Source organism: Macaca mulatta, chromosome 3, assembly GCF_049350105.2.
Source record: "Macaca mulatta isolate MMU2019108-1 chromosome 3, T2T-MMU8v2.0, whole genome shotgun sequence".
NCBI classification, from domain to species: Eukaryota; Metazoa; Chordata; class Mammalia; order Primates; family Cercopithecidae; genus Macaca; species Macaca mulatta.
This window is the reverse complement of record NC_133408.1, coordinates 52,071,042-52,098,251: the sequence shown is the minus strand read 5'-3', so window position 1 is coordinate 52,098,251 and position 27,210 is coordinate 52,071,042. Positions and strand designations below refer to the sequence as shown.

Sequence of the window (27,210 nt, the reverse complement as noted above, 5' to 3'; positions counted from 1 at the left end):
GGCCAGGTTGTTGCATGGCCTCGCTGAATCCTACTACTGTCCCCGCTGAGCAGTCATACTGGGCCCTGTGGCCCACGGTGGTCTATGGTTCAGATGGGTGGTCCTGACAGCAGGGTCTACACAGCGTCTGACTCACTATGTGGCCTGGACAAGTCCCTGGGCATCGCTGTGCCTCAGCTTCCCAGCTGTACAATGAGGCGGGGTAAGATTAGATCAGGATTTTTTCTTTCTTCTTCTTTTTTATTTCTTAGGAGATGGGGTCTCGGCCAGGCACAGTGGCTCGCGCCTGTAATCTCAGCACTTTGAGATGCTGTGGTGGGAGGATCACTTGAGGTCAGGAGTTTGCGACCAGCCTGGCCAACATGTTGAAACCTCGCCTCTACTAAAAATACACAGGCCGGGCGCAGTGGCTCACACCTGTAATCCCAGCACTTTGGGAGGCCGAGGTGGGCGGATCACAAGGTCAGGAGATCGAGACCTTCCTGGCTAACACGGTGAAATCCCGACTCTACTAAAAATACAAAAAAAATTAGCCGGGCGTCATGGCGGGTGCCTGGAGTCCCAGCTACTCTCAGGAGGCTGAGGCAGGAGAATGGCCTGAACCCAGGAGGCAGAGCTTGCAGTGAGCCAAGATCTCGCCACTGCACTCCAGCCTGGGCAACAGAGCGAGATTCCGTCTCAAAAAAAAAATAAATAAAATAAAAATACACAAAATTAGCTGGGTGTGGTGTTGCATGCTTGAAGTCCCAGCTACTCGGGAGGCTAAGGCATGAGAATCGCTTGAACTCAGGAGGCGGAGGTTGCAGTGAGCCAAGATTGCAAGATTGACTCCAGCCTAAGCGACAGAGCAAGACTCTGTCTTGAAAAAACAAAAACAAAAAAAGGCTGGGCGTAGTGGCTCATGTCTGTAATCCCAGCACTTTGGGGGGCCGAGGCGGGCGGATCATGAGGTCAGGAGTTCGAGACCAGCCTGGCCAACATGGTGAAACCCTGTCTCTACTAAAAATATAAAAAATAGTTGGGCGTGGTGGTGGGCACCTGTAATCCCAGCTACTTGGGAAGCTGAGGCAGGAGAATCGCTTGAACCTGGGAGGCAGAGGTTGCAGTGAGCCAAGATCGTGCCACTGCACTCCAGCCTGAGCGACAGAGCAAGACTCTGTCTCGGAAAAAAAAAAAAAAGAGATGGGGTCTCATTCTGTCATCCAGGCAGAAGTACAGTGGCATAATCATAGCTCACTGCAGCCTTAAACTCTTGGGCTCAAGTGATCCTCTGGCCTCAGCCTCCTGTGTAGCTGGGACTACAAGTGCCTACTACCATGCCTGGCTAATTTTTAGAAAAAATTTTTGGTCTATGGCCATACCACCCTGAATGCACCCAATCTTGCCTGATCTCAGAAGTGAAGCAGGGCGGGCCTGGTTAGTACTTGGATGGGAGAGAAAAACTTTTTGTAGAGATAAGGTCTCATTATGTTGCCCAGGTTGGTCTCAAACTCCTGGACTCAAGCAATCCTCTCACTTAGGCCTCCCAAACTGCTGGGATTAGAGGCGTGAGCCATCACACCTGGCCAATCAGTGTTTCTTTTTCTTTTTGAGACAGAGTCTTGCTCTGTCACCCAGCCTGGAGTACAGTGGTGTGACCTCAACTCACTGCAACCTCTGCCTCCTGGGCTGACGCGATCCTCCCACCTCAGACTCCCAGGCAGCTGGAACTATAGGTGTGCACCACCATGCCAGGCTAATGTTTCTTTTTTTTTTTTTTTTTTTGAGACAGAGTCTTGCTCTGTTGCCCAGGCTGGAGCGTAGAGGCACAATCTTGGCTCACTGCAACCTCCGCCTCCCAGGTTCAAGCGATCCTCCTGCGTCAGCCCCGCTAGTAGCTGGGATTACAGGCACGTGCTACCACACCTGGCTAATTTTTGTATTTTTAGTAGAGACGGGGTTTTGCCATGTTGACCAGGCTGGTCTCGAACTCCTGACCTCAGGTGATCCACCCACCTCGGCCTCCAAAAGTACTGGGATTACACATGTGAGCCACCGTGCCCGGCCCTAATTTTTCTATTTTCAGTTGAGACGGGGTTTCACCATGTTGGCCAGTCTGGACTCGAACTCCTGATCTCAAGTGATCTGCCTGCCTCGGCCTCCCAAAGTGCTGGGATTACAGGCGTAAGCCTCTGCGCCCGGCCCAATCAGTGTTTGTTAATCGGGTGCACATCATAGTCACCTGGGAGTACTTTCTCCCAAGTCCCATCATCCACCTTAATCAGAACCATCATGCCAGGCGGCCCCAGGAGCCTGGTGAAAGGATCTGTATATCCTGCAGATGCCAGCAGAATGGAGGGGGTCCGGCCAGTCTCGGGCAGTGCCCGCCTGCCTCACCCCTGTTGGTCACATGCTACCCCTCTGCTACCCAGGAAGCCTCCATGATCCTCCCTGAGGCCCGGCCTGCCTCTTGTCCTTCTAGCTGACCTCCTGCACTCACTGGTGCTATGTCAGGGCCTCCCCTCTGCAGGGCACCTGCAGGTTTCCGGGCGCCTCTTGGGGATACCTGGCCCTGTTCATGGAGACCTCAGGCTCCCTGGGGAGGCACCGGGGTGGAGAGGGGTTATATTTTTCTCAAGGTGGTCAGCCATCTATTGCATGCCCACCTGGACCACATCTATCTCTGCCTTAAAAAAATTTTTTTATTAAAATTTTTTTTTTTTAGAGACAGGGTCTTGCTCCGTGCTCAGGCTGGAGTGCAGTGGTGCAATCATAGCTCACTGCAGCCTCCAACTCCTCGTGTCTCTGTCTGTTTCTATGTTTTTTTTTTTTTTGAGATGGAGTCTTGCTCTGTCGCCCAGGCTGGAATGCAGGGGCGCAATCTCAGTTCACTGCAACCTCTGCCTCCCGGGTTCACACAATTCTCCTGCCTCAGTCCCCCGAGTAGCTGGGATTACAGGTGCCCATGACCACGCCCAGCTAACTGTTATATTTTTAGTAGAGACAGGGTTTCACCATGTTGCTCAGGCTGGTCTTGAACTCCTGACCTCAAGTGATCTGCCCGCCTGGGCCTCCCAAAGTGCTGGGATGACAGGCGTGAGCCACTGCGCCCGGCTCTACCTTTTTTCAAAAGGAACAGTCTCTAGTCCCCGCGGGGCAGAAGGGCGGCTTCTTCACCTCCGACTCACCTGGCACCTTGGCATCATTGCAGATTTCTGCAAAGGGTCTGAAAAAGAAAGAAATCAGGTGGCAGTTAGAAAATGAGGTTTTCCCCTCCCTTTTTTTTTTTTTGAGATGGAGTCTCGCTCGGTCGCCCAGGCCAAAGTGCAGTGGTGCGATTTCGGCTCACGGCAGCCTCCACCTCCTGGGTTCACGCCATTCTCCTGCCTCAGCCTCTGGCGTAGCTGGGACTAAAGGCGCTCACCATCACGCCCAGCTAAGTTTTATATTTTTAGTAGAGACGGGGTTTCACCATGTTGGCCAGGCTGGTCTTGAACTTCTGATCTCAGGTGATCCACCTGCCTCCGCCTCCCAAAGTGCCGGGATTACAGGCGTGAGCCATTGAGTCTGGCCGTTTCCCCTCCTTCTCACCTGCTCCCTGAGATGTGTTGCTGCTGCTGAGGGAGCCTGGTATGACCCACATAAAAATGGGGAGCACACCGTCCCAACAGAGCATCCCCCATATAGGCCCTGGATGATGGGCCTGTGCTGGCAAATCATTCCTCTGGGTCTGCTGTCCTCATCTATAAAGCGAGGACGTTGTCTGACCAAGTGATCAAAAATGTGTGCCAGATTTATGCAAGTGGATAGTCATCACAGCATTATTATTAATTATTATTTTTGAGACAGTCTCACTCTTTTGCCCAGGCTGGAGTTCAGTGGTGCCATCTTAGCTCACTGCAGTCTCGAACTCCTGGGCTCAATCGATCTTCCTGCCTCAGCCTCCCAGTAGCTGGTAATGCAGGTGCACACCACTATGCCCGGCTAATTTTTTTAAAATTTATTATTGTTATTATTATTTTTTGAGATGGAGTCTTGCTCTGTTGCCCAGGCTGGTGTGCTGTGGCGTGGTCTCAGCTCACTGCAAACTCCACCTCGCGAGTTCAAGCAATTGTCCTGCCTTAGCCTCCCGAATAGCTGGGACTACAGGCATGAGCCACCACACCTGGCCGTTTTCCTGCATTTTCTAGTTGTTACTTCAGGGGGTAACATTACTGCATTTTCTAGTTGTTACTTTCTAGTTGTTACTTTGGGGGGTGAACTATATGTGGGAGAAAGGGAAACCTCCACTTTTTGATTTTGAATAATTTGGTTTTTTTTGACACATGCAAATATTATCTTAATTTAAAAAAACATGTAGGCCAGGCATAGTGGCTCATGTTTGTAATCCCAGCACTTTGGGAGGCCGAGGAAGGTGGATCACTTAAGGTCAGGAGTTCGAGACCACCCTGGCCAACATGGTGAAACCCTGTCTCTATAAAAATACAAAAATTAGCTGGGTGTGGTAGTGGGCACCTGTGTTCCCAGCTATTCGGGAGGCTGAGGCACGATAATCGCTTGAATCCGGGAGGCAGAGGTGCAGTGAGCCAGATGGCGCCACTGCACTCCAGCCTCGGCGATACAGCAAGACATCATCTCAAAAAAACAAAGAAACAAAACATGTAATATAACATTGAAGACGGGCCGGTCGCCATGGCTCAAGCTTGTAATCCCAGCACTTTGGGAAGCTGAGATGGGCAGATCACCTGAGGTCGGGATTTTGAGACTAGCCTGACCAACGTGGAGAAACCCCACCTCTATTAAAAATCCTAAATTGGCTGGGGTGGTGGCACATGCCTGTAATCCCAGCTACTTGGGAGGCTGAGGCAGAGAATTGCTTGAATCTGGGAGGTGGAGGTTGCAGTGAGGTGAGATCACGCCATTGCACTCCAGCCTGGGCAACAAGAGCAAAACTCCATCTCAAAAAAAAAAAAAAAAAAAAAAATACACCACAGGCTAGGTGTGGTGGCTGATCCCCATAACCCCAGTACTTTGAAAGACTGACATGGGAAGATGGCTTGAGCCCAGGAGTTTGAGACTAGCCTGTGCAACACACACACACACACACACACACACACACACAAAAGTGGACACGGTGACTCACGCCTGTAATCCCAGCGAGGTGGGTGGATCACCTGAGGTCAGGAGTTTGAGACCAGCCTGACCAATATGGTGAAACTCCATCTCTATTAAAAATACAAAAAAAAAAAAAAATTAGCCAGGTGTGGTGGTGTGTGCCTGTAGTCCCAGCTACTCGGGAGGCTGAGACAGGAGAATTGCTCGAACCTGGAAGGTGGAGGCTGCGATGAGCTGAGATCACACCATTGCACTCCAGCCTGTGCAGCAGAACGAGACTCCATCTCAAAAAGAAAGTAATGGCCGGGCATGGTGGCTCACGCCTGTAATCCCAGCACTTTGGGAGGCCGAGGCGGGCAGATCACGAGGTCAAGAGATCAAGACCATCCTGGCTAACACGATGAAACCCCGTCTCTACTAAAAAAACACAAAAACATTAGCCGGGTGAGGTGGCGGGCGCCTGTAGTCCCAGCTACTCGGGAGGCTGAGGCAGAAGAATGGCGTGAACCTGGGAGGCGGAGCTTGCAGTAAGCCGAGATCGCACCACTGCACTCCTGCCTGGGAGACAGAGTGAGAATCTGTCTCAAAATAAATAAATAAATAAATAAAGTAATAAAGTAATAATATATTAATAAAATCATAATTAAAAATATAAAGAAATGCATCAGTGTTGACTTTCAGTAGAAGAGTTACAGCTATCTTCTTTTCTTCTATCTTTTTGTATTTTCCAGGTTGCTTTGTGTACTGTTCTGAAAATAATAAAATCATCTATTGTACTAAAAAAAAAAGAAAAGACTGGGCTGCACAGTTTGGGTGTGGTGGCTCACGCCTGTAACCCCAGCACTTTGGGAGGCCGAGGTGGGAGGATCACTTGAGCTTAGGAGTTCAAGACCAGCCTGGGCAACACAGCAAGACCCTGTTGAGGCTGCAGTGGGCCATGATCATACCTCTCTGTACTCCTGCCTTGGCAACAGAGTGAGACCCTGTCTCAAAACAAAAACCAAAACCCATAAGACTGTAAGGATATATGGTATAATAGTAATACTGGAGGCTGGGTGCAGTGCCATACACCTGTAATCCCAGCACTTTGGAAGGCTGAGGTGGGCAGATCACTTCAGGTCAGGAGTTCAAGACCAGCCTGGCCAACATGGTGAAACTCCATCTCTACCAAAAAACAGAAAAATTAGCCGGTGTGGTGGTGCACACCTGTAATCCCAGCTACTTGGGAGGCTGAGGCATGAGAATCAGTTGAACCCAGGAGGTGAAGGTTGCAGTGAGCTGAGATTGTGCCACTGCACTCCAGCCTGGGTGACAGAGCAAGACCCTGTCTTAAAAAAAAAAAAAAAAAAAAAAAAAGTAATCACTGAGACTGTGGAATTATAATTATTTTTAAAAATATAATAAATATTCATATTTATATTTAAACCTTCATATTTAAATATCAACATATTTATAATTAAATATGTTAAAAATCAGAACTGTGTAGTCAGAAAAAGTCAAATTTAATGAAAACATGTTTTGTTTTTGTTTCTTCCCCAGAGAACAAATTTAATATCTTAAAAAAAAAAAAATCTTGGCCGGGCGCGGTGGCTCAAGCCTGTAATCCCAGCACTTTGGGAGGCCGAGACGGGCGGATCACAAGGTCAGGAGATCGAGACCATCCTGGCTAACACGGCGAAACCCCGTCTCTACTAAAAACACAAAAAATTAGCCGGGCGAGGTGGCGGCGCCTGTGGTCCCAGCTACTCGGGAGGCTGAGGCAGGAGAATGGCGGGAACCCGGGAGGCGGAGTTTGCAGTGAGCTGAGATCTGGCCACTGCACTCCAGCCTGGGCGACAGAGCGAGACTCCGTCTCAAAAAAAAAAAAAAAAAAAACTTTAAAAATAAGTAAATGTCCATGAGTGTTGAAGTTGTACGTTTCAGGAGAAAGAGGCAGGAACTATTATAGTACACCTGGGTCTGGATCCCGGCTGGCCCACCGTGACCTTGACTTTCACCCTCCCCATGGCCTCGCCCTCTCTGTTCGCCGTTCCAGAGGCCAGACACTCACTGGAGCTGGTTAATGATCACCATGCGGACGTGCTCTCGGGCCTTCAGGATCTTCTCCAGCCGGTGGATGTCATAGGTGTTGGGGTTCCGGAAGGGGATGTCATCAGGCAGGCCCGTGACCTCCACCGCGTCTGGGCTGTCCCGGATTAGTTTATAAGGGACCAGCACCGGCCGGTTCAGGCCCAGGGCCTCACCTAGAGGGCACATGAAATCACGGTGAGGAAAGATGTTTCCTGTCAACGGCAAAGCCCTCTAGGGAAAGGGCTGGAGTCTGGTCTGCCCCAGCCCAGCAGCCATCACACACAGAGAGTTTAAAAATCAAGACCCTGGCCGGGCGCAGTGGCGCACACCTGTAATCCTAGCACTTTGGGAGGCCGAGGAGGATCACGAGGTCAGGAGATTGAGACCATCCTGGCTAACACGGTAAAACCTCGTCTCCACTAAAAAAACACAAAAAAAATTAGCTGGGCCTGGTGGCAGGTGCCTGTAGTCCCAGCTACTCGGGAGGCTGAGGCAGGAGAATGGTGTACCTGGGAGGCAGAGCTTATAGTGAGCGGAGATCGTGCCACTGCACTCCAGCCTGGGCAACAGAGCGAGACTCAGTCTCAAAAAAAAAAAAAAAAAAATCAAGACCCACAGGCTGGGCATGGTGGCTCACACCTGTAATCCCAGCACTTTGAGAGGCCGAGGCAGGAGGATCACTTGAGCCCAGAAGATCAAGACCAGTGTGGGCAACATGGTGAAACCTGTCTCTACTAAAAATAGAAAAATTAGCCAGGAGTGTTGGCGCATGCTTGTAGTCCCAGCTACTTGAGAGGCTGAGGCAGGAGGATCACCTAAGCCCAGAAGTGGAGGCTGTAGTGAGCGGAGATCGCACCACTGTACTCCAGCCTGGGCAACTGAGTGAGACCCTGTTTAAAAAAAAAGAAAATCAACATACACAAAATGTGGGTCATGGGCAGAGCAGCCATGTCCCCAGGGAGCAGGCAGGCCAGCTGGGGGCTCCAGAAGGCGAGGCTGGCTGCAGAGGGAGGCCCCCCGCCCACCCCCAGGAGGAGGGCTTGGTGTGCTGACCCCGACCACAGCACTGACCGTATTTCTCGTTGAAGAGTTCCTTCACCTGCTCCCGCAGGATCACCTTTTCCCCGAGTCTGTTGGCATCATCTTCATCTACAAGAGGAAGACAAGGGGGCATGAGAGTTGGCACCGGCTTGGCCACTGGACCTGCTGCTTCTCCCACCAGGTGTCCCTGACCTGCCAAAACATTACATTCTCCGCAGGGCCCACCACTCCCACGCAGCTGTTTTTTTTTTTTTTCTTTTGAGACAGTCTCGCTGTGTTGCCCAGGCTGGAGTGCAGAGGCATGATCTCAGCTCACTGCAACCTCTGCCTTCCGGGTTCAAGCGAATTCTCCTGCCTCAGCATCCCAAGTAGCTCGGATCACAGGCACGTGCCACCATGCCCAGCTAATTTTTGTATTTTTAGTAGAGATGGGGTTTCGCCATGTTGCCCAGGCTGGTCTCAAACTCCTGGGCTCAGGTGATCCACCCGCCTTAGCCTCTCGAAGTGCTGGGATTACAGGTGTGAGCCACTGTGCCGGGCTGCAGCTGGTTTCTAGCCTCAGTTGTTGATCTGTCCATCCATTCATTTTTCTTTTTTTGAGACACAGTCTTGCTGTGTCACTCAGGCTGGAAGGCAGCAGTGCAATCATAGATAGCTCATGGCAGCCTCCAACTCCCAGGCTCAAGTGATCCTCCTGCCTCAGCCTCCTGAGTAGCTGGGAATACAGATGTGTGCCACCATGCCTAATTTTTTAAAGTTTTTGTAGAGATGGAGTCTCGCTATGTTGCCCAGGCTGATCTTGAACTCCTGACCTCAAGTGATCCTCTTGCTTTGCTCTCCCAAAGTTCAGGAATTACAGATGTGAGCCACGGTGGCCAGCCCATCCCACATTTTGTTATCAGTGTTCCCAGCACAGGCCCTGTGTTGGGCACAAAATAACCTAAAAAGAAGAGGCAGGGCTGCTCCCCTGAGGGGCTCCCAACCAGAGGGGGTGTCATCTGGTCACCAAAGTACAACAGGACACCCTTAGGAGACAAGGGGCATGAATCAGGGTGCCCACCCTGTCTGGGAAAGTCTGGGGAGACCTCCCCCAGGAGAGAAGGATGCTTGAATGGGCTCTCAAGGCCTGACATGGTGACTCATGCCTATAATCCCAGCACTTTGGGAGGCAGAGGCAGGCAGATCACCTGAAGCCCGGAGTTCGAGACCATTCCGGTCAACGTGGTGAAACCCCATCTGTACTAAAAATACAAAAAGATTAGCTGGGCGTGGTGGCGGGCACCTGTAGTCCCAGTTACTCAGGGGGGTGAGGCAGGAGAATCACTTGAGCCTGGGAGGTGGAGGTTGTAGTGAGCGGAGATCACGTCACTGCACTCCAGCCTGGGAGACAGAGACCTGTCTCAAATAAAAATGAAAACAAACAAACAAGACACCAGGGCAGAAGGACCAGCCATGCATAGGCACTCAAGGGTGAAAGATCCCGTGTTGGCTGGGTGCGGTGGCTCACGCCTGTAATCCCAGCACTGTGGGGGGCCGAGATGGGCAGATCACCAGAGGTCAGGAGTTCAAGACCCTTCTGGCCAACATGGCGAAACCCCATCTCTACTAAAAATACAAAAATTAGCCAAGTATGGTGGTGGGGACCTGTAATCCCAACGACTCAAGAGGTTGAGACAGGAGAACTGCTTGAACCTGGGAGGAGGAGGTTGCAGTGAGCCAAGATCGCGCCATTGCACTCCAGCCTGGGTGACAAGAGTGAAACTCTGTCTCAAAAAAAAAAAAAAAAGAAAAAGGAAAGAAGAAAAAAAGAAAGATCCCGTGTCCCGGAAGTGGCTGAACTTTGGGGTGGTACAGGGGAGATGACCGATGGGCCTAGCAGGGTCTGGGCCAGTGTGACTGTGCTGGGCTGTTGGAAATCCCCTGACTGCTCGCTGGCCAAGGTCTGTGAATGGGAAACAGACCGTGTCTGGGAGTGTGGGGGCTGTGCATTCTCCCTGCTCACTGCCCAGGCAACCGTCACGGCCTATCTGCTGCTTGAGCCCTGGCATGCTCCGCTGTCCCCTCCCTGTAGCCTAGAGGAGCTGCCAGGGTCAGTTAGCCCTGGAGACGGGGCCTGAGCTGGGCTGTAAGGCTGAGGGGTGGTTGGGCTGGAGATGGGGTCTCAGGCAGAGCTCTGCAGCAGCCTGTGGGCTTGTGCCAGGGTTGAGGACGGGGCTGGGATTGGAGGAAGGGTGGTTTGCATGTCCAACAGGAAATCTCCTCTCTGAGAAGCGTGGGGTCACATGGGCTGGGCCTCTGGGGCAGGCGGGTTGGGTAAGGGTGAGATATTGGGGGAGTGGAGCTAGAGGCAGGCAGGGAGCCAGGGCCGGATGATGCAGGGCAGAGCAGACTGATGGGTCTTTAGAGCAAAATGACTCTTGTTTTTTTTCTCTTTGTTTTTCCAAGACAGAGTCTCACTCTGTTGCCCAGGCTGGACTGCAGTGGCGTGGTCTCGGTTCACTGCAACCTCTGCCTCCCAGGTTCAAGCCATTCTCGTGCATCAGCCTCCTGAGAGCTGGGACTACAGGCGCCTGCCACCACGTCTGGTTAATTTTTGTAATTTTAGTAGAGATGGGGTTTTGCCATGTTGGCCAGGCTGGTCTCGAACTCCTGAGTTCAGGTGATCTGCCCGCCTCGGCCTCCCAAAGTGCTGGGATTACAGGCGTGAGCCACCGCGCCTGGCCTGACTCCTGTTTTTTGAGACACGGTCTCACCCTGTTTCCCAGGTTGGAGTACAGTGGTGCCATCATGACTCACTGCAGCCTTGAACTCTTGGGCTAAAGCAATCCTCCCCGCTCAGTCTCTTGAGCAGCTGGGGCTCCAGGCATGGATCACTGTGCCAGACTAATTTTTTAAAAATTTTTTGTAGAGAGAGTCTCTGTTGCACAGGCTGTTCTCCAACTCCTAGGCTCAAGCGATCCTCCTGCCCTCAGCCTCTGAAAGTGCTGGGATTACAGTTGTGAGCCACTGTGTCTGGCTCTTTTAATCTTGAAAACTCTGGGAAGAGCTCACTTGAGTTTAGGAGGTCACCTTAGGAACTGCATCTGCTGGGCTGGTGCTCTATGCTGCTTGGAGTCTGCTGACCTCATCTGGGTGGCCTGGCCTCCTGTGCACAAGCTGCCAGCATGGAGGCCCTGTTCCCAAAGTGGGGGTTGCCCCAAAGAGCAGGGAGCTTCCCACAGGACAGAGGCTGGGCACCTGCTTGGCCTGGTTCCTCCTTTTCCCAGGGCTCCAACACCCACCACCTCAGGTCCTCCCAAACCCTGCAGGTCCCTGACCTGGTCTGTCCACACCCACACTGAGGAATCTCCGCACATCTCTGAGTTGCTGCATCTGTCTTCAGGCACGGCTCGCCAGCTCCCCTGGGTGCCCAGAGACACCACAAACATCAGCCATTCCAGACAACATCCTCCCGCCGTGTCCCTATCTCGTGGAGTAATGCCTCTAATTCAGCCACAGCAAGACCCCACGCTCCACATCCCCTAGAATCCTCGTCTTCTCCTGTGGCCCAACACAGCCCTTCCTTTCAGGACTAGGATGTGGGAAGAATCAAGGCCACCCCTGTCCAAATCCCGTGCAGACCACTGTGATGGAGTCCTGGGCCCAAGGACCAGCTCCTAGAGCCTGCAGGGAAGCGACGGCACATTCCATCTGTCCCCATGCCACTGAGGAATCTTTGGTGGCAGGATTCTCAGCAGGCACGGCCGTGCGTGCACAGTACAGAGAAAGGATGGCCTGGATCACACACATCACTGTGTGCAGATACTTTCCTAGACACTGCAGCCAAGGACACAGAGGCTCAGAGAGGTAAAGAAACTTGCCCAAGGTCACACAGCCCCTAAGCACCAGGAGTACTCTGTGTCGACCCCAAAGCCCTGGTCTTTCCACTCGACCATGAGCCCTGGATTTCCTGATGTCTCAGATTCCCCTACAGTTTCTTTCTTTCTTTTCTTTTTTTTTAAAGAGTCATGCTCCGTCCTCCAGGCTGGAGTGCAGTGGTGCGATCTTGGCTCACTGAAACTTCTGCCTCCTGGGTTCAAGCGATTCTCATGCCTCGGCCTCCCGAGTATCTGGGAGTATCTGGGATGACAGGCGCCTGCCACCACAGCTGGCTGATTTTTGTATTTTTAGTAGAGATAGGGTTTCAACCATGTTACTCAGGCTGGTCTCCAACTCCTGGCCTTAGGTGATTCGCCTGCCTCGGCCTCCCAAATGGCTGGGATTACGGACGTGAACCACCATGCTCGGCCTTCCCTACAGTATCTGGAGAAAGAAGACTTAATCTTTAAGATGGTTTCCTCTAAATCTCTTGCTCTCGGCCCATAATGCCACGCCTCTGTCTTCTTCTGTGCCGGGACAGAGCGAGACTCAAAGAGCTCTACGAAGCCTGCAGGATAGAAAGAAGCTTAGCAGGTTCCTCAAACACAAGGCCCAGGCTGGGCATAGTGTCTGATGCCTGTAATCCCAGCACTTTGAGAGGCCAAGGCGGGTGGATCACTTGAGGTCAGGAGTTCCAGACCAGCCTGGGCAACATGGTGAAACCCCGTCTCTACTAAAAATGCAAAAAACTAGCTGGGCATGGTGGTGAACGCCTGTAATCCCAGTTATTCAGGAGGCTAAGGCAGGAGTATCCCTTGAACTGGGTGGTGGAGGTTGCAGTGATCTGAGATCGCGCCACTGCACTCCAGCCTGGGCGACAGAGCAAGACTCCATCTCAAGAAAACAGACAAACAAACAAACAAACACAAAAAACACAGGACCCCAAACTCACTATGTCAAAGGGAAATGTAAAGCTTGGGAACTGAGTCACGCGATAGCCTTTTGTCCCTAAGCAGATGGCTGCAAGATAGAAGGCCACCTATCTCCCCTGGTGGCCTCCCTCACCCTGGCCATGTAAATTCACAGCTTATCTTCACCGGCAGGGGACAAAGATAAGAAGATAAATCATTGCTCTGTCCACCCAAGACAAATGCCCATTTGACTTCCTCTCTTCTGTTTATCTTACGTAAAATGCAGATTTACTGAGCACAGGATGAATACATCATTAACTATTCCTCTCCTCCCTTTATTTTATTTTTTGAGACAGAGTCTCACTGTTTTCCAGGCTGGAGTGCAGTGGCATGATTCTGGCTCAATGCAACCTCCGCCTACTGGGTTCAAGTGATTCTCGTGCCTCAGCCTCCAGAGGAGCTGGGATTACAGGCACCCGCCACCACTACTGGCTAATTTTTTTTTTGTATTTTTAGTAGAGATGGGGTTTCATTATGCTGCTCAGGCCAGTCTCGAACTCCTGACCTCAGGTGATCCACCTGGCTTGGCCTTCCAAAGTGCTGGGATTACAGGCGTGAGCCACTGTGCCCAGCCCCTCTTTCCCCTTGAAATACCAAAGTCCTCAAAACCCTCTCTGCAAAAAAGCACAGGCCACAGACCCTATTGCAGCTTGAGTCTCTTTTTCCTGGCTGTGTCCTCCACCATGGCAAAATAAATCTCTAAATCGATGGAAACCTGTTTCAGGCACTTTTTGGTTTACATGGCCCATGGGTGCCTATAACAGGAATCCTGACCCAGCTGGGAGTCAGGGAGGGCTTCCTAGAGGAGGTGACCACCAGACGGGGCCCAAAGCTCCAAGGATGTGGGCTCATCTGCATGCCGGGCCTCATCACACCTCCAAGGCAGTTGGGAGCGGCGAGTAAGACACAAGGAAACTTGCAGTATCCTGTAATTTCGGGTGCTCAACACGCATTAGCCAATCAGGAAACTTCACCTGTTCCTTCCAAGTCTTGCCTGGTCTGGGGAGAAGTGCAACCCTAAACCAGTCTGCGGCTAACCGGGAGTGACACTACGGGGCAGTCAATAGGACACTATGGCAGTTCTATATGACGCACACAGGTGCCAGGCAGTGAACCAGAAGCGGTGGGAGTGTGCATGTGAGGAAAGTGGGGCTGGGCTGGCTGAGGGGGCTGGTGGTTTGGGGAGGCGTCCTGATCACCTCTGGAGTGTGGCAGGGGTGGAGTGGGGCTAAATGCCTTTGTCAATAACACCAAAACTGGCCGGATGTAGTGGCTCACGCCTGTAATCCCAGCACTTAGGGAGACTGAGGCCAGGAGTTTGAAACCAGCTCGGGCAACATGGCAAGACCCTGTCTCTACTAAATAAATAAATAAATAAATAAATAGAAAAATTAGCTGGGCATGGTGGTGTGTGCCTGTAATCCCAGCTACTCAGGAGGCTGAGGTGGGAGGATCGCTTGAGCCTGGAAGGTCAAGGTTGCAGTAAGCCATGATCGCACCGCTGCACTCCAGCCTGGGCGACTGAGCTTAGATCCTGTCTCAAACAACCAACGAAAATTAAAAAATAAAAAACAAGCTTGGCACATACTATGTGCAGACACTGTGCAAGGCCCACAATGTGCCTTGTCCGTGGGATTCTCTAGTTCAGTCAACATCAAGCTCAGGAAGAACACTGATTTTTCTCTGTAGCTGCTCTTGCATTTTCCTACCTCTTTCTTTTTATTTAATTTAGAGGAAAGAGAATTACTTTTTTTTTTTTTTTTTGGTAGAGACAGGGTCTTGCTGTCATTCAGGCTGGAGTACAGTGGCTGGGACTACAGGTGTAGGCCACCAATACCAGCTAATTTTTCCATTTTTTGTAGAGATGGGATCTTGCTATGTTGTCCAGGCTACATTTTAAAAAATCATGAGTTTTTGAGGGAAATGGAGTAGGGCAGGCTCTGGTGGGAGCTGGACTGGAGGAACCCCTGCTTGAATGGCTGCATACAGTAGGGAAAAGGGGGATCCCCAGGGCCAGGGATGGGGAAAGTCCCTGGCTCATTAGACAGGAAGGCAATCTTGATTCTACCCCCTAATGCTGTGTGGTGTACGGAAAGTCACTCAACCTCTCTGAGCCTGTTTCCACATTCCTCAACTGGGACTCTGGGCCTGCTGGATCTAATCTCACATATCAAAAAGCACTACAGGCTGGGCACAGTGGCTCATGCCTGTCATCCCAGCATTTTGGAAGGCTGAAGTTGGAGGACTGCTTGAGGCCAGGAGTTCAAGACCAGCCTGGGCAACATAGGGAAACCCTGTTTCTATAGAAAAAAAAAAAAAAATGCTGGGCATGGTGGTGCACACCTGGAGTCTCAGCTCTTCTGGGAACTGTGAATGCACCAGAGGCAGCTCCTTGGGCAAATAAGTGACTTACTGTCTGGGAGGGAACCTGAACCACAGGTGAAGACCGACTCCCCTGTCCCCTGCCGTGTCTGGGGACCTGACACTGGGTTTGTGTCTGTGCTCTGGCCGAGCCCTGCAGGGGGAAAGGGCAACATCTCGATCCGAACAGATATTCCCGTTGGGGCTCTGAGGTGTGCAGGCTGGCGCCAGTCTCGCCCAACAGGAATCATGGCCACCGCTGCAACCGAGACAGCTCACCCACGCACCTGGTTAGCCCCGAGGGAGAATGCTAAGATCCTTGCTAACCCAGATGGCCCAGCCAAGCATGTTTTTTTTTTTTTTTTTTTTAAATTGAGATGGTCTGGCTCTGTTGCCCAGGCTGGAGTGCAGTAGAGCAATCTCAGCTCACTGTAACCTCCACCTCCTGGGCTAAAGCCGTCCTCCGTCCTCAGTCTCCCGAGTAGCTGATGCTACAGGTGTGTGCCACTATGCCTGGCTAATTTTTGTATTATTTGTAGAGACAAGGTCTCACTATGTTGCCCAGGCTGGTCTTCAACTCCTAAGCTCAAGCAATCCATCCCCTTTGGCCTCCCAAAGTGCTGAGATACAGGCGTGAGCCACCATGTGCAGACCAGCTGAGCATCTCAGACAGTTGCAGGTGGGGTCATGAGTCCCCTTTCCCGACACAGCCAGACTCCTGCCACCACCACCTGGTCACCGCCAGGGAGTTCCCCAAGGACTGCTGTGGGCAGTGGTGGCCTCGGCCTTGGGTGGGGCAGGGCAGCTCCAGCACACTCAGTCACCTCTGAGTCTAATCTGCTCACAGGAAAAACACGGATCAGAGAACCGCCTCAGAGAGCTGCTGAGAACACTGTGGGGGCAGGCGCAATACTGGACCTTGCAAGGCCAGGGCCACAAGCCCAATGGTCTACCCAAGACTGATTGCCTGGGTTCAAATCCCAGCTCTGCTATCAGCTTGCGACCCTGGGCAAGTCCCTGAACCACTCGATGTCTTCATCTGTAAAGAAGCAATGGGCTGGGCACGTGGTGGCTCATGCCTTTCATCCCAGCACTTTGAGAGGCCGAAGTGGGCAGATCACCTGAGGTCACAAGTTTAAGACCAGCCTGGCCAACATGGTGAAACTTCATCTCTACTACTAATTAAAAAAAATTAGCCGGGCGTGGTGGCGGGTGCCTGTAATCCCAGCTACTCGGGAGGCTGAGGCAAGAGAATCACTGGAACCCGGGAGGCGGAGGTTGCAGTGAGCCGAGATTGCGCCATTGCGCTCCAGCCTGGGCGACAAGAGTAAAACTCTGTCTCCCCGCCCCCCGCCCCCACCAAAAAAAAGGGAGTTTAGTTTACTGTCCTGAACGCCAAGTCAGCAAACCTATTCTTGGGAGGACCTGCCTGAGCTTCCCTGAACCCAGGCTGGCTGTAAATGACACCCACAGTTGCAAACATTTCAGTGTTCCCTGTTTGGAAATGTCATAGTGGGACTCAGTGTGTGCGGGGTTTCACCTTCATGTTTCTGCCCCCAGTGCTGTGAGAAAGTCTTGCTGAAAGAACCCGTCCCCATAGCAGTGACCTCCTGCCCACCGCCCCAGACAGTGACACCTTTGGTGGACAGGCCGTCCCTTGACATTTTTCCTGCCCCCTCCTGCTCATTCTGTTCTTCGGTCTCTTCTCTCTTTTGAACGCTGCCTGGGCAACTCTCATCATATCTTTTCCAACCTGCTGTCTGTTAGCCCAAGGAGTAACTGAATTTTGCCAAGGGGAAAAACATAGATGACCAAGCTCACTGAATCACAGCCATGCTATGTACGCAATTTTAAACTAACTGGCTTGGGTGATGCCTGGGCTGGCTCTGCGGCTCTCTCCCGGGGCAAAGTGCAAGAGCCCTGGCCAGCCCTGACTCTCCCCACCTAGTTAGAGGTCTTCAGCTCAGACTGACGATCTCATGTCGGTAATTATGACCATTCACAGCAGGAAGACGCAGCCAGCGAAGGGCAAGGGCGGCTTAGAGGGGAGATACTGAGATCTGTAGCAGAAGCGTGGGATAATAGTCCTCCTCTCCCCTCCTGAACCACTTCACAGAGCCCCAGCTCTCTGCCAGGCCCGGGCAGAGTTCAAGGCTGCAGCGATTGCACCACTGCATTCCAGCCTGGGTGACAGAGCGAGACCCAGTCTCGAAAAGATAAATAAGGTACATTCAGGTTCAGCTTTTAACCCTTTCTAGGGTCTGTGCACAGGTTTAGCAGGAATTCCATCAGCTCCATTTCATGGATGAGATAACTGAGGCCTGGAGAGAGGAGGGCCAAGCTGCAGCAGGGCAGAGACCTGTGCCCAGGCCAGTGATCATGAGCCTGTGGTTCTCCTGCCATGCTAGACCTGGCTCGGCCCGGACACTGCGTGCAGTAGGGGCCCTTAAGGCTTGACCCATTTTGATTCCCCTTTTCCCCACTGTATGCAGGCATTCAAGCAGGGGCTCGTCCAATCCATCCCCTACCAGAGCGAGCCCTATCCCATTTCCTTCAAAAACTCATGATTTTTAAAAATGTAGCCTGGAGAACATAGCAAGATCCCATCTCTACAAAAAATGGAAAAATTAGCTGGGCATGGTGGCCCACACCTGTAGTCCCAGCTACTGCACTCCAGCCTGAATGACAGCAAGACCCTGTCTCTACCAAAAATCCACTTTACAAAGGGAACTGTCTTTTTTTTTTTCCCCCTTAAGATGGAATCTCGCTCTGTCATTCAGGGTGGAGTGCAGTGGCGTGATCTGGGTTCACTGCAACCTCCGCCTCCCAGGTTCTAGCAATTCTCCTGCCTTAGCCCCTCCAGTAGCTGAGACTACAGGCACGAGCCAACACGCTCAGCTGATTTTTGTATTTTTAGTAGGACGGGGTTTCACCATGTTGGCCAGGCTGGTCTCGAACTCCTGAACTTAGTTGATCCGCCCGCCTCGGCCTCCCAAAGTGCTGGGATTACAGGCATGAGCCACCGTGCCCGGCCCAAAGGGAACGGTCTTAAAGTGGGATTGAGTTGTTGAAGTACTCTCTGGGTCCCCAAGACCCCTCCTTCTGAACCCCTCTAGGGCCTAGACATGCCAGAGCCATCAAACCCCCAAATCCAGAACTCCAGTGGGGGTGAGAAGGAGGCTGTTGGAACGGGGGAATCTCTACTTCTCTTCCTCTGCTTTTTATTTATTTTTTTTCAGATGGAGTCTCGCTCTGTCACCCAGGTTGGAGTGCAATGGCGCGATCTGAGTTCACTGCAACCTCTGCCTCCTGGGTTCAAGCGATTCTCCTGCCTTAGCCTCCCGAGTAGCTGGGATTACAGGTGTGCACCACCGTGCCTGGCTAATTTTTGTCTTTTTAGTAGAGATGAGGTTTCACCATGTTGTCCAGGCTGGTCTTGAACTCCTGAGTTCAAGCGATCCACCCACCTCGGCCTCCCAAAGTGCTGGGATTACAGGCGTGAGCCACTGTGCCCGGCCTCCTTCCTCTGCTTTTCAAAAATTATTTTTTTAGAGATGTAGTCTCATTTTGTTACCCATGCAGTGGTACGATCCTAGCTCACTGCAGCCTTGACCTCACCCTCCTACCTCAGTCTCCTGAGTACGTGGGCCTACAGGTGCACATCACCATGTCTGGCTAATTTTAAAATTTTTGTAGAGACAGGATCTTGCTGCTTTGCCCAGGTTGATCTCAAACTCCTGGCCTCAAGCAATCCTTCCAACTCAGCCTCCCAAAGTGTTGGGATCACAGGCATGAGCCACCAGGCTGGGCCTTAAACTTTTTAATGGATCTATGCTTTTCTTCCTCTGCTTTTTTTTTTTTTTTTTTGAGACAGGATCTCGCTCTGTCGCCCATGCAGGAGGGCAGTGGCGTGATCTCAGCTCACTGCAACCTCTGCTTCCTGGGCTGAAGCGATCCTCCCATTTCAGCCTCCTGAGTAGCAAGCCTGCTACCATGCCTGGCTAATTTTTTTGTATTTTTAGTAGAGATGGGGTCTTGCCATGTTGCCCAGGCTGGTATCAAACTCCTGAGCTCAAGCGATCCTCCGGTGGCGGCCTCCCACAGTGCTGGGTTTACAGGCATGAGCCATTGCGCCAGGCTATAAGTGTTAATTGCATTCTTAGTAACAGCAAAACAATGGAAGCTGCCAATCCCCAAGGAGAGGAGAGGGAGGAATTGCATCATGGTAAGATTCCACTCAATGGAAGATTATAGAGCCATGAGAACTAACAGGCTACAGCTACACACTTCAACATTATGTCAACGAAAGCTAAGTGGAAAACAGCAAGTCCCAGACTCTGTTCAATAACACGCCTTTGTTATAAAAGTAAAATTACAGACTGGGGGCGGTGGCTCACGCCTGTAATCCCAGAATTTTGGGAGGGCGAGGCAGGTGGATCATGAGATCAGGAGATGGAGACCGTCCTGGCTAACATGGTGAAACCCTGTCTCTACTAAAAATACAAAAAAGTAGCTGGGCGTGGTGGTGGGTGCCTGTAGTCCTAGCTACTCGGGAGGCTGAGGCAGGAGAATCACTTGAACCCAGGAGGTGGAGGTTGCAGCGAGCCGATATCACACTGCTTCACTCCAACCTGGGCGACAGAGCGAGACGTCGTCTCAAAAAAAAAAAAGAACGTAAAATGATAAGCAAAATGAAATAATATTTGTTTAGGTAAACATTATATGCAATAAAATAATTAAAAAAAATTAACCTGTGAGCCTGGCGTGGTGGCTCATGCCTGTAATCTCAGCACTTTGGGAGGCCGAGGCAGAGGGATCACTTGAGAGCAGGAGTTGGAGACCAGCCTTGGGCAACACAGAGATACTCTGTCTACAAAAAATTTAAAAGTAGCTGGTGCAGTGGCACCCGGCTGTAGTCCCAGCTACTCGGGAGGCTGATGCGGGAGGATTGCCTGAGCCCAGGAGTTGGAGGCTACAGTGAGCTATGATAGTGTCACTGCACTCCAGCCTATCTCTACGAAAATAAAAAATAAAATATGAGCTGGGCATGGTCGCACGTGTGCTTGTAGCCCTAGCCACTCGAGGGACTGAGGTGGTAGGATGGCTTGAGCCTAGAAGGAGCAGTAAGCTATGACTGTGCCACTGCACTCCAGCCTGGGCAAGAGGGAACTTGTCTTTAAAAAAAAAAAAATTAAAAAGAAATCAACCAGTGAAAAATGACTACATCATGGAGGAGAACAGGCATAGAAGGCGTTTTTGGCAATTTGAATAAAGACCATATATTAGATGACAGGGAATTATTAAGTTTTATAAGTGCGATGATACTATTGTGAGTATGTAAAATAACAGTGTTTTTCTTAGGAGATGTGCATTGAAACATTTAGGCATGAAGAGTCAAGATGTTTGCAACTTACTTCAAATGGAGAAAAAGAAAAAAAATTATGTGTGTGTACGCGTGTGTGTGTGCATGTGTGTGTGTGTGACAGAGAGAGAGAAAGCAGGGAAAATGGTGATATGCTAAGAATTACTGAACCCAGTTGGGAGTGGTGGCTCACGCCTGTAATCCCAGCACTTTGAGAGGCCGAGGCGGATGGATTGCTTGAGGCCAGGAGTTCGAGACCAGCCTGGTCAACATGGCAAACCTTATCTCTACTAAAAATACAAAAAATTAGCGGGGCGAGGTGGTGCGCACCTGTAGTCACAGCTACTCAGGAGGCTGAGGCAGGAGAATCGCTTGAACTCGGGAGGCGGAGCTTGCAGTGAGCCGAGATCCCACCACTGTACTCCAGCCTGGGTGATAGAGCGAGACTCCATCTCAAAAAAAAAAAAAAAAGAAAAAAATGCCCGACCCATCACGGGCACTTGGTAACTCAGAGAAGCTGAGCTCTTCTGTTGCCAGGCACTGCTCTTTGATCTTTGCATGGATTCATTCATTTAATCCTTAAAACAGGGGGCCATGCTCAGTGGCTCACGCCTGTAATCCCAGCACTTTGGAAGGCCGAGGTGGGCAGATTAGCGGTCAGGAGTTCGGGACCAGGCTGGGCAACATGGTGAAACCCTGTCTCTATTACAAATACAAGAATTACCCAGGCATGGTGGCACGTGCTTGTAATCCCAGCTACTCAGGAAGCTGAGGCAGGAGAATTGCTTAAACCTGGGAGGCAGAGGTTGCAGTGAGCCGAGATCGCGCCACTGCACTCCAGCCTGAAGGACAGAGCAAGACTCTGTCTCAAAAAAAAAAAAGACAAGGAAACGGATTTTCTCCTAGAGCCTAGAGCCTCCAGAAGGACCCAGCCCTGCTGACATTTTTTTTTTTTTTTTTTGAGACAGAGTAACCTCCATCTCCTGGGTCCCAGTGATTCTCCTGCCTTAGCCTTCCGAGTAGCTGGGATTACAGGCATGTGCCCGATCGAACCCCTGATCTCAAGTGATTCGCCTGCCTCAGCCTCCCAAAGTGCTGGGATTACAGGCGTGAGCCACTGCACCTGGCCCCCAACACCTTGACATGAGCCTTGGAAGACTCATTTCAGACTTCTGACCTCCAGAACTGTAAGGCAATACATTTGTGTTGTTGTAAGCCACTACGTTTAGGTAATTTAGTTTTTTGAGACAGGGTCTCGCTCTGTTGCCCACGCTGGAGTTCAGTGGCACAATCATGGCTCACTGTAGCCTGACCTCCTGAGCCCAAGTCATCCTCCCGCCTTAGCCTTCCTAGTAGCTGGGACCACAGGTGTGTACTGCGTGCAGCTAATTTTTTTTTTTTGCTATGTTTCCCAGGCTTGTCTCGAACTCCTGGGCTCAAGTGACCCTCCTGTCTCAGCCTTCCAGAGTGCTGGGATTACAGCGTGAGCCACTGGACCCGGCTTGTTTTAAGGCTTGAAATACCAGTTACAAATTCATGATTCCCCAAATCATATCTCAAGCCTGGACTGCTCCCCTGAGCCCCAACTTGCTTCCAACTTCAACTGGATGAGACCCCAGATTGAACACGCCTGCCCCACCAGCTTCTCCTGTATCTTCCCTGTCTCCACCCACGGCACCTCCGTCCTTCCCCAAGTTCAGCCCGAATCTCTGAAGTCAAAGTCAGCCCCTCATTTTCTCACAGCTTACATCAGCACATTCTGTTGGCTTCAGCCAACTCACCTAAGAGTCGGTGACTCACCACCCCACTGCCGCCACAGGCGTCGCCTGGATTATTACATCCTCCTTATGTCTCTCCACCCTTGCCTGTCCTCAAGCCAGCAACCAGAGGCATCCTGTTAAAACAAGCTGGATCCTGTTCCCCTCTGCAAAAGTCAAAATCCTTATCTGGCCATCCACCATCTTCCCTGTCCATCTCCATCTCATCTCTCACCTACCCTGACCTTCCTCCAACACCCTGGCAGGTGACCTCAGGGGCTTGGCAGCAGCTGTTCTCTCTGCCTGCAATGCTATTCCCTGTTGCCCCTTCAGGCCTTTACCCTAAGGCCTCCTTCTGATCAACACCTAAATAATGTTGCAATCCCCGAAAAATAAACACAATTGCTCCCATGGTTTACGCTTTGCAGATTTTCTGTTTATCCCCCCACCCCTGCATGTAAGCTCCGTGAGGCTGGGTTTTTTGAGACGGAGTTTCGCTCTTGTTGCCCAGGTTGGAGTGCAGTGGCGCAATCTTGGCTCACTGCAACCTCTGCCTCCCGGGTTTAAGCGATTCTCCTGCCTCAGCCTCCCAAGTAGCTGGGATTATAGGTGTGTGTGTCATGAAGGCGGGGTAATTTTTTGTATTTTTAGTGGAAACGGGGTTTCACCATGTTGGCCAGGCTGGTCTCGAACTCCTGGCCTCAGAGATCCGCCCGCCTTAGCCTCCCAAAATGTTAGGATTATAGGCGTGAGCCACTGTGCCCAGCCAGGTTTGTTTTTTTTTTTTTTTTTTTGAGACGGAGTCTCGCTCTGTAGCCCAGGCTAGAGTGCAGTGGCCGGATCTCAGCTCACTGCAAGCTCCGCCTCCCGGGTTCACGCCATTCTCTGGCCTCAGCCTCCCGAGTAGCTGGGACTACAGGCGCCCGCCACCTCGCCCGGCTAGTTTTTTGTATTTCTTAGTAGAGACAGGGTTTCACCGTGTTAGCCAGGATGGTCTCGATCTGCTGACCTCGTGATCCACCCGTCTCGGCCTCCCAAAGTGCTGGGATTACAGGCTTGAGCCACCGCGCCCGGCCATGTTTTTTTTTTTAATCAGTGTTGATTAAAAGTCCAGCACAGGCCGGGCACGGTGGCTCATGTCCGTAATCCTAGTACTTTGGAAGTTCGAGGTGCGTGGATTACTTGAGCCCAGGAGTTCCAGACCAGCCTGGGAAACATGGCAAAACCCCGTCTCTACAAAAAAAAACACAAAAATTAGCCTGGCACGGTGGTGCACGCCTCCAGTCCCAGCTACTTGGGAGGCTGAGGCAGGAGGATCACTTGAGCTTAGGGAGGTCGAGAATGCAGTGAGCCATGATCGTGTCACTGCACTCCAGTCTGAGTGACAAGAGAGAGACCCTACCTTAAAAAAAAAAAAAAAAAGTCCAGTATCTAGGCCGGGTGTAGTGGTTCATGCCTGTAATCCCAGTACTTTGGGACACCAAGGTGGTGAGATCCCTTGAAGCCAGGAGTTCTAGATCAGTCTGGGCAATAAAGCAAGACATTGTCTCTACAAAAATATTAAATAAGAATAATGAGGCTGGGCTCAGTGGCTCATGCCTGTAATCCCTACACTTTGGGAGATCGAAGTGGGTGGATCACCTGAGATCAGGAGTTCGAGACCAGCCTGGCCAACATGGTGAAACCCCATCTCTACAAAAACTACAAAAAAATTTTAGCTGAGCGTGGTGGTGGGTGCCTGTAATTCCAGCTACTCAGGAGGCTGAGGCAGGAGAATCACTTGAACCCGGGAGGTGGAGGTTGCAGTGAGCTGAGATTGTACTGCTGAACTCCAGTCTGGGCAATAGGAGTGAAACTCTGTCTCAGAAGCAAAACAAAACAAAAACAAACAAAAAGAATAATGGAATAATAATAAAAGACCAGCATCTGGCACAGTGCTGGCCCCAGTGAGACACCTGTGCCCGTGCACGGGTGAGTGACTGCACCTGTGCCCCCAAGGCCTCTGTTGGGGCCCCACCAAGTCCTCTGTGGGAGGCGCTGAGCCCTCTCCATGACGGGAAGGTTCTTAGAGGGCTAGGCCTGCGTGTCCCCCCACCTCCACCTCCCTCCTCCTTTGTCACCACACCCCTCCCCACAAGGCTGGAAGGATCCGGTACACCCAGTAAACCACACGTGCTGAGCCATGGTTACCGCCCTGCCCTGCTCTACTTCTGTGGCTCAGACACACTCATCAGCTTCTGTTCCGCATAAGGTTCCTGGCGACCCCTTGGTGCCAATCTCATTCCAGCCTAAATAAAGGTGTGGGTTGCTCTTGTCAGCTCGGGAGGTCTCCGTTGGGGAAAGGGTTTCTGGGAGGCCTTCTGGGATGTTGCAAGAGACTCTAAAGGCACCCCCAACCCTGCTCCCTTTTGGGGCCACAAAGCCCCTATTTTTAATTTTATTTTCATTAATTTTTTTTTTTTTTTTTTTTTGAGAAGGTCTTGCTCTGTTGCCCAAGCTGGTGTGCAATGGCACGATCACGGCTCACCGCAGCCTCGACCTCCTGGGCTCAAGTGAGCCTCTTGCCTTAGCCTCCTGAGTAGCTGAGACTACAGGCGTGTGCCATCATGCCTGGCTAATTTTTTGTCAAGATAGGATTTTGCCATGTTGCCCAGGCTGGTCTCGAACTCCTGAGCTCAAGCAATCCGCCTGCCTCAACTTCCCATAGTGCTGGGATGACAAGTGTAAGCAACCACGCCCAGCCTGGAAGCCCCTGTCTAATAAAGGCTAAGAACCTCCCAAGGTTCCCTTCCCTGACGTGTGGAAGGTTGAGGGGCAGGATGGAGTTGCAATGACCCCAGCTGAGTCCCCACCAGCCTGAAAAGAGCAGGGTCTCCCCAACATGCCATCATTTCATGGCCCACTCTGCCACTTCAGAAGAAAGGAGGCATCAGGCCAACTCTGGGCCCGGCAGCAGGGCGTCTTGTCTGCCCACAAAGGCCTCCAAGCCCCGCCCTGCAGATGCCAGCTCTCCCTGGGAAGGCAGAAGGGAGATCATTACTGAACCCTAATTAACAAAGACAAGCAGAGATAATTCAGTGGAGAAACATGTGGCTGGTGCTGGAATTGTGATATCTTTAGAAACTCGAGAAAGGACGGCTTTATTTTGAGCTTTCAAGAGCAAAAGAGCTCTCAAGAGCTCAAGACAGAGTTGGAAGGGTGGAGAGGGGGTGGGGAAGGCTGAGAGAGGGAGGCAGGGGCCAGAGGGTGTGTGCCTGTGTGTGACTGGGGACAAGGAAATGACTCTCAGGTCTTGGGCAGCAGAAGGGAGGATCATGGAGGAAGTCCTTGTTCCATATCACCTCAAAGAAATGGAGGCCCAAAGACAGTTAACTCATCCAAGATCAGAGACAGCAAGTTAACTTATCTAAAATCAGAGATAAGCAAGTTAACTTATCCAAGATCAGAGATAGTAAGTTGACTTATCTAGATCAGAGATGGTACGTTAACTTATCCAAGATCACAGGTAGCAAGTTAACTTATCCAAGATCAGAGACAGCAAGTTAACTTATCCAAAATCAGAGATAGTAGGTTAACTTATCTAAGATCACACAGCTCAGAAGTGATGGTACTGCTTCCTGAGAAGGCAAAAAGGGACCTGTTCCTGTGCCTGCCACTGTTTGGTCCCTCCCCATGTCCCCCCAGTACCCTCTGCAGAGGTCAATCCTACATTAGCATCCAGACCTGGCTCAGGTCATCCTCTCCAGGAAGGCTGTCCCACCACAGCACCCACTGGGTGACAGGAGACCCCACAGAAGAGAGAGGTTTAGCAGGAGATCAAAGAGGACGATGACAAGTGGTGCTACTGTATTTGAGGCGTCTGGCCTTTCTCTATTTGTACCCCCTGAAAAGGGATCACAGCCCTCTGCCTGGCAGGCGTTTCCCTCACAGCTGAGCTTCTCGAAACGGGCCTCAAACAATTCTGGTGCGGGGAGAGGTGCGTGCAGGTGGAATGATCTTCCTCGGCGACATGTAATTTTTTTTTTTTTTTTTTTTTTTTTTTTTTTTTTGAGACAAGGTCTCACTCTGTTGCCCAGGCTGGAGTACAGTGGCAAAATCACAGCCCTCTACAGCCTCCAACTCCCAGGGCCAAGCGGTCCTCCCACCTCAGCCTCCTGAGTAGCTGGGATGATAGTCACACGCCACCATGCCGGGCTGAATTTTTAATTTTTTGTAGAGACAGGATCTCATTATATTTCCCAGGCTGGTTTTGAACTCCTAGATGCCAGCGACCCTCCTGCCTTGGCCTCCCAAAGTGCTGGGATTACAGGCCTGAGCCACTGCACCCAGCTAGCAGCATGCAATTTGACATAGTTCCTTAAATTGAGATGAAAGTGGAACGTTTACAGAGGAGACGATGTGGGGATGTCCTAGATAAAGCTGGAGGCCGCCAAGAGCTTGGCCCCAACCAGTGGGGCTGTACGGACTCCTCAGCCATGGGGACATCAGCAGAAGAGCTTGCCAGGGCCAGGTCTGAAGGGCCCAGTCCATGTTGCAAAGCCAGGCCTCCCAGGCTGTCCACACTCCAGCATGGCCAGCCCGTCTGCCTCACCACCTCCCACTCGTGACAGCCCATCCCTCCTCTTCACCTGGTCATGCACTCCAGGGTGGCCCCGGGGGAGGCAGACATGGCATGGGCAATTCTTCCCATTTTACA

At 51.5% G+C, this 27,210-nt stretch overlaps 1 protein-coding gene across 33 annotated transcripts in view; it reads right to left on the bottom strand.

Annotated features, from left to right (window-relative positions):
- Nucleotides 1–27,210, bottom strand: part of GTF2IRD1 (GTF2I repeat domain containing 1) — a 186,194-nt gene that overhangs the window by 54,491 nt on the left and 104,493 nt on the right. For 23 of the 33 annotated variants that reach the window (XR_013414636.1, XR_013414633.1, XR_013414640.1 and 20 more), the window contains 3 exon segments: nucleotides 8,236–8,313; nucleotides 7,145–7,337; nucleotides 3,168–3,205 (listed from right to left, as the gene is read on the bottom strand). Coding sequence is in view for 21 of the 33 variants with exons in the window: in XM_077994566.1 (XP_077850692.1) it covers nucleotides 3,168–3,205; nucleotides 7,145–7,337; nucleotides 8,236–8,313 (309 nt within the window). In the remaining 12 variants the exon portion in view is untranslated. 33 annotated transcript variants of the gene reach the window in all.